Source organism: Orycteropus afer, unplaced genomic scaffold, assembly GCF_000298275.1.
Source record: "Orycteropus afer afer isolate SDZICR_OR568_19922 unplaced genomic scaffold, OryAfe1.0 scaffold00065, whole genome shotgun sequence".
Taxonomy (NCBI): domain Eukaryota; kingdom Metazoa; phylum Chordata; class Mammalia; order Tubulidentata; family Orycteropodidae; genus Orycteropus; species Orycteropus afer.
The window spans coordinates 10,236,153-10,243,786 of NW_006921652.1; the positions used below are offsets into that span (position 1 = coordinate 10,236,153).

General features: G+C 43.6%; 1 protein-coding gene across 1 annotated transcript in view; it reads right to left on the reverse strand.

Moving 5' to 3' along the window:
* Positions 1–2,349: 2,349 nt before the first annotated feature.
* Positions 2,350–7,634, reverse strand: part of CLEC4F (C-type lectin domain family 4 member F) — a 33,612-nt gene continuing 28,327 nt past the window's right edge. The window contains exons 5-7 of the mRNA XM_007940144.1: positions 4,206–4,357; positions 3,105–3,223; positions 2,350–2,500 (exon numbers count right to left, since the gene is read on the reverse strand). Coding sequence (XP_007938335.1) covers positions 2,350–2,500; positions 3,105–3,223; positions 4,206–4,357 — 422 coding nt within the window. The remainder of the gene's footprint in view (positions 2,501–3,104; positions 3,224–4,205; positions 4,358–7,634) is intronic.

A 7,634-nucleotide genomic window follows, 5' to 3' on the forward strand; every position in this document is an offset into this window, starting at 1 on the left:
GTGAATTTGAACCACTAATCTCTCAGTTAGAGTTGAGCACTTAACCATTTGCACCACCAAGGGACAAACCTACTTCTTGATAGTCTCAAAATATGTTAATATTAATCCCAGATGGATTAATTATGTAAAGGTACATAATAAAACTTACAAAAGTACTAGAAGAAATATACCAGTACCAGTTGCCCTTGAGTTGAGTCCAACTGGTGATGATCCCATGTGTGTCAGAGTAGAACTTGTTTTCAATGGCAAATTTTGTTTCAGTAGATTGCCAGACCTTTCTTCTGAGGCACTTCTGAGTGAACTTGAACCTCCAACCATTCAATTAGCAGCTGAGTATCTTAACTGTTTATACAACCCAAGAGGAATTTCTAAGATTGATAAAAATTTAAGAAGCCATTAAGGAAAAAGTTGATAAATATGAACAGGAAGGAGTTAACATCCTGTACAGTCAAAGATATTTTAGAAGAGATTTCCACTTCTGGTCATGATGGAGTAACTGGACCAGCCTTTTGCTGTAAGCATCTGAAAAACTGGACAAAATATGTGCAACAATTGTTTTCAAACATTGAACCACAGGCAGAGCAAAACTACAAGCCCTGAGTTCCTGAGACAGGGAAGCCAATTTGGGGGTGGGGGCACTATGACCCCTCAGATTTCTTCTAGAGTGCCTTCCAGACCACAGTGCAGGGAGGGTGTCTCAAACAAGGCATGACAATCTTACCAAGCTAAGCAGAGAGATATGGGAGTTTGGGGAGACTGAGAGCACTCTGGGGCAGAGTATGAAGGAGGGAACTCTGCAGAGAAAAAGCTCCAGAAATTTGCATAGGATTCCCTGTGTATGCATAATGTTATGGATTGAATTGTATCACAAAAAAAAATATGTGTGAGCTTGCTTAGGCCATGATTCTCAGTATTATATAATTATCCTCCATTTTGTGACCTGATGTAATTATCCTAGGTGTTGTAAATCCTAACGTCTATACTGTTAATGAGGCAGGACTAGAGGCAATTATGTTAATGAGTCAAGATACAATCATGATTAGGTTGTATCTTGAGACAGTCTCTTCCAAGATATAAAAGAGATTAAATAAGGGAGCAGAGAAGAAGGGCCTGACTATCACCAAGAAAGAACAGCTGGGAGCATAGTGCATCCTTTGGATCCAGGGTCCCTGTGTTGAAAACCTCCTAAACCTGGGAGAAGATTGATGCCAAGACAAACACTGGGCCCACAAATGTTGAAAGGAAACAAGGACCTTCCTCTAGAGCATACAGAGAAAGCAAGCTTTCCCCTAGAGCTGACACCCTGAACTTGGACTTATAGCCTCCTAAACTGAGAGAGAATAAATTTCTGTTTGTTAAAGCCATCCACTTGTGGTATTTCTGTTACTGCAGCACTAGACCTTGTAGATTTCATCCTACTAAGACACGTAGGATGGGATCTACAAGGTCAGGCAAAGAACTGCTCTAAAATTCTCATTCTTGGCTGTGTTGGCACAAAGCTGTGCTCCTGGTAGGACAAGTGGAGAGTCCAAAGACAGCGACCTGCCTCTGAGAGTTAACAGTGTGGAGATGTGATGTGGCCAACCGACAAGATAGAAAGAAAAATAGGAAGTCTTTGGAGTGAGTTGAGTCTCCTGGTAGTACCAATGGTTAATGAGCTCAGCTGCTTACCAAAAAATTGGAGATTTGAGTCTACCCAGAGGTAACTCAGAAGAAAGGCCTGGCAATCCAGTTCTGGAAAATTAGTTCTGTGGAGCACAGTTCTGCTCTGATACACACAGAGTTGCCTTGAGTAGGGATCAACTAGATGGCAATTGGTTTACTGATTGGAATGGGTTTAAGGGCTAATAAAATCTAACTCCAGCCCCATCTGCACACAAAGGAAATCCAGGTAGTAACCATAATGACTATGACTTCCTGGGATGTTGTAACCCTTACTACCTGTAGTTTGTCAAACCTCTGCTGGTTTTCAGTGAACTAACTAAAAGTTACTAGCTGTAAAGTTCTTAAATAAAGGCACACCCATTTCAGGACAGAAGGACACCGAGAGAAAGAGAACCAGTCCAGGCAGAAGAGAGTGGTGACTGTCACAGAAACAAGCAAGCACAAAGCTTTAGTTCATTCAACAAGTATTTATTGAAGGCCTGCTGTCTGACAGGCCTGTGCTGGTGCTGAAGGGGGTACAGAGAGACTTGATGCAGCTTGTCCTTTGTGGAGTGGATGACAAACAGATGCTGGGCTACAAGGCAGGAAACACAAAAGACAAGTGGAAGGCCCCAGAGAACAAATTGAGTCCAAGTGTGGCCAAGATGTCATGGAAGAGGAAGACCCTTCATCTCAGCATTGCTCTCAAGCCACACTCTGGCCAATGGGCTTCTTGCAGACCCAGTGGTAGGGGGTATCACAGAGTATGTCATTCCACATCTGCTGCATATGGACACAGTCCTCAGTCTGTCCATTGTTGTGTAGCCAGTTGTCCGGCTGATTCCTGCCCCAAAACCTGGAAACCAAAGGGCTTTATTCAGCTAGATAAAGACAGTGGCTCTTCTACCTGTTGGGGGTATATGGAGCTAAAGTGATATGGGTCCCCAACAATTTGTGGGCACAGGATGGGGATAGAGCTAGGACAAGGGGTGCCCTGAAGTTGGCTACACTGAGGTCACCCTCAGCTACTGAGGGCTCAGGGACGAGAATGGGAGGTGTGGTCTATGAAGCTGCAATTTGGGAAAAGGAGAGGGTATGAGCCCTCCCTTTTAACCTTCATCAAGAATTCACACTCAGATCCCTACAGATTAGGCCCTTCACAAACAGGCCTGAGCAGGAAAGAGGATGGGGGCGGGACAGGAAAACCAACTCACAGGCTTCCTGCCAGGCCTCACCCCAAGACCTGTCCTCTCCTGACACTCCTCTGGGAATGGGTCCAGCCAAGGATCACACTAGGCCTGTGTACACACACACATGCACATACATATGCATGTACACACATGCACATATACATGCATGCATGCATGTGCACACATCCAAACATGCACACACACACACTGGGCAGGGATAGATACATGTAAGACAGCACCTCGGACAGCACCAGACAGCACTGGACTCACACTTTGCTCTGGGAGGCACTGAATGGCGTCCCATCCACCCAGCGCCAGGAGCCCTCTGTGCCCCTATCAGTGAGGCCAATCCAGTGGTAAAAGGTGTCAGTGGACTTTCTCAGAAAAGTCTGTAAAGAAAAGGCAGAGTTGTTGGTTCTTCACGTAGTATGGAAGAGAAGTCCATGCAATTCCCTCCCTGGTGCCAGGTCATGAAGCCCACTTCTCTATAGAAGGTGTGGATTACCCAATAAGTAAAGCAAGCATAGGCTTACTTGTGCTTATTTACTAATATGTAGTGAACAATTTCATATGTTTCTAACCCCATTAAAGATCTGAAATGAAGTAAAGATCAGATTATTAAGTAACTGCAAGTAAGCCCGTGCTTACCTTGGTTGGTTGGTATGTGCCGTCAAATCGAACCCGACTCATAGCAACCCCTCCTTGGGTTTCCAAGGCAGTATTACTACACTACAGAAGTAGATTGCCCCATCTTCCTTCCAAGGAGTGGCTGGTGGGTTTGAACCGCCAGCCTTCTGGTTAGCAGTCAGGTGCCTTAGGCACTATGCTACCAGTGTTTACCTTGCTTGTTGGGTAATCCACCCCGCTCTACAGCAAGGCCCCTCAGGGGAAATCCAGCTTCCTTCATATTTACTGTCCCTAAATTGTCTCAGCCCTTGATGAGGGTTGTGACTTTACTGGGAGGAGACAGATCTGGCCACAGCTTGTTAAGATGTGTTTTACAAAGTAGCATACCCTTTGATAGACCTATAACAACAGTCTCAGAAGAGTCACATGGAGTGGGCCGTTTTGTTGGTTGAATTGGTCCTTTCATAACCCCAACAAGTTCTGATGAGGACCCTCAGCATATTAGATACCCTGGGACTATATTGCCTTTGTGGTCCTCAAACTCACATGTGTGCCTGGCATTCCCAAGAAACCCGGCTCTCCTGCTTGCAGGCTCTCCATGACTAACTGACATTAAAATCAAGACTGCTGACTGGAAATGATTCCTGAGAGGAGAATGAGGGGGTAGGGAGGGACACTTGGCTCCCCAATACTTCAAGCATCCTCTTTAAGTCCGTCAGACCACCCCAAGCCCTCAGCTCTGACCTGCTCTTCCTCAGACGTCACTGATGCCAGGTGGGCTCTCTCAGACACACAGAACCTCTCAGCCTCATCCCAAGACTTCTTCTCATTAGAAAAGTAATACAAATTCCCACTGTAGACCTTCCAGCCTTCTAGGATCAGCTGGAGAAGTTGATCTGGAACAGAGGTTAGGGAGGAGAGAGAACCAGGCTAAAGATGAATATGTGAAGCTGACTTTCCTGTCCTCTTCTGTAGCTGACCACTGTGGTTTACAATCCCATGCAATCTTTGATGCCAAGTTCTCTAGGTCTGATGAGCATGCACCCCCATTTCGCTTCTCAGTACTCCAGGGAGTAGCAGCTATGAGACATGGGTTCAGTCACTCCTGAGACACTCAGACAGCTCTGATACCCAGACAACACTGTTTCAAGACTCGTGCTTTCTGGTCATACCACTCTCTTCTCTAACTCATTGCTGTCACCTTACAGTCTTCTCCAATTCAATTCCTGCCATCTTCCTGGGAGATTTTACATCTATCCCATGACCTTGCTCATTTCCTTGACTTTATTGCCATCTTCTTCAGCTGTCCATACCTATGACCATACCTGGAACTTTGTCATCACCTAGTCTGTCTGACCGAGAGCTCTGGTGGCATAATGCCTAAGGCATTTGACTGCTAACCAGAGGCTCATGGTTCAAACCCACCAGCCACTCCTCAGAAGGCAAATTGGGCAATCCACTCCTATAGATATACCACCTCGGAAACCCAAGGGGCATGACTATGAGTCGAATCAACTCGGTGACAATGAGTTTGGTTTTGGTTAGTCTGACCTCACAATTTCCAAAATCAGTGAGCATGGCCCCAATTCTCTCAACTCTTTCATCCTTCCCTACCACCCCACTCTTTAACATCATCTATACCACATCTGCTTGAAATGGCCCATAACAGACTCACTTATTCATTAATTTGTTTTTTGTTCAACATTCATCATTCAACATTCCTTAACTTCTATGAGCCATGTACTGTGACACAAAGACCAATAAGACATAATTCATCACTTCCAATAAGCTGGCAGAATTGGCAGACAAGGTATCTAGACCCTCGACAATAAAGAAATGAGAAACCAATTGAAACAGATATAGATAATAATCCTGGACCCCTGACCTTTGAAGGACAAGATAAAGAAGTGGATCAAATACCAACTAGTAAAAGAAACTGAATGAAAACAGAAAATAAGAAGACAAACAGAGCCATGGACTATTGACTGGCCTGATGGTGCAGCCCTTTGAATAATCACAAGTGGCATTCCAATCAGGGCAGTAACCTGTTAATCAGCTCTGCTTGCCAAGGACTGTGTGAGCACCCACATTGTTGGCTGGTAACCAGAAAGGTGCAATATTCTTGTATTCCACATCTCCCAGTGACCAGCGGTGCAGCCATTCCCCACCTCCACCCACCTTCTGAAGCAGCAAAAATTCCATCTCAGACTGGGTGTCCTGCCCCTAGCTGCCTCTGAGCAGGCAGGAACTGGTTCCTGGACCAGGTGCCCTGCTCCTGGCCACCTTTTGGGCTTGCAGGACCTTATTCTGGGATCAGGTATCCTACCTCAGTTGACTTTTGGGATGGCAAGAAATTCTTCTTCTGGGAGCAGACACCCAACCTCCAGTTGCTTTTTGCACCAGGAGGAACTCCTTCAGAGATGAGGTGCCGTGCCCACAGCTGTCTTTTTGGCTGGCAGGAACTCATTCTAGAACCAGATGCCATGATCCCTGCTGTCTGTTCAGCCAGCAGAAACACCACCAGGATGCTCTGTCTTCCCCTCCCCCACCTCCACCCCCAGTTTGCTCTCTCTGTGTCTTTTTTGGTATTTTTTTTTTTTTTAAAGTATTCCTTTTCTTTCTTTCTTTTTTTTTCTTTCCCTTCCCTTGTTCTTGGAGTTCCCCTTCTTTCTTTTTCTCTTTTTGTGTTCTTCATCACTTGTTTCCCTTTTTACCTTTTTCTTTACTGTTCTCTTTCCCTTATTCTCTTTTCTTTTTCCACACTCCACCCCCAGATTTTGTTGTTTTTTCTTTTTCTCTTTGTAGTTCACTTGTTTTTTTTTTTTTTTCTTTTTCATTTATTTCTTTTCTTTTTATGGTTGTTCTTGTTTGTTTGTCTTCTCCTACTTACTTTCTTTTTCTTTTCTTTATTTATGTTATTGTGCTTTTTGTACGTTTTGTTGTCTTGTTTGATTTTGTTTCCCTTTTTGTTTATTTTGTTTTATTTTGTTTTGGTTTTTTTGTCCCACCAGCTGGGAGATACTAACCACACAACCCAATCACAACTGCACCTCCTGCAGACCCACCACCAGCCTCTGCAACAACTGATGAAAGACAGCGGCCAATACCAGCCCAACTTGTCCTCAGTTGCTCTACACCAACAGCTAACAGAGATCTGTGCACACAATCTCCTCCTCTGTCAAACCCACCAGGAGACAGGTGGTGAGTGTCTACATGCTGCCAAACTAGGGGACAGAGTAACAAGCCTACTCACTGACACTTATCAAAACAAAACGAAGGAAGAAAAAAACCCAAGTGAATCACACCAACTTGCAATCTGATCACAAATATAAATATGATGACATCACAATGTCTCGAAGACAACCAACAATCCCAGTTCACACAAAGAAGCAAGATAAAGTAGTACAAACAAGAGACCAGAATACAGAGCCAGGAAACCTCCCTGAGGAAGAAATGGCATTGGAACTACCTGATCAGCAATTAAAAATAATTATATTTAGGTATCTTCAATAGATTATGGGACAGATCAAGGAAACCACTGACAAAATCAAGGAAAATACAGATATAACTCTAGAAGAATTCAGGAAAACAACAGAGGAACAAACTAACAAAACAAATGAAAAATTAGAAACCATACAAAAATAGCAAGGAGAAATCAAGAAGATTAATACTAAGATTTCAGAAATAGATAACACATTGAAAGGACAAAGGAGTAGAACCTAATCAATGGAAGACAGAATTAGCAAGATTGACAGCAAATCTCTCAATACTATTTTGTTAAAGGAACAAAAAGAAAAAAAGTCTAATGTTTATATAGGACATCATCAAGAATAACTTATGTATGATTGGCATTCAGGAATACAAAAAGACAAAAAAAAAAAAAAATCAAGAATTTTACATCTAGGAAAAATAAAAAGTAAACATCACTCCAGAGGATATTCAAGTGGCCAACAAACATATGAAGAAATGCTCATGATCATTAGCTATTAGAGAGATGCAAATCAAAACAACAATGAGATGCTTGGTCACAGCCAGCTACCCAGAGGGACCGAGTAGTTGATCCTGCGGGCTTGCGACCATAGTCGCAGGGGACATCAAGCTCAATTGGCATAACATACTATACAAAACATTGTTCCACCTACTACTTTGGCGAGTAGCGACTGGGACCTTAAA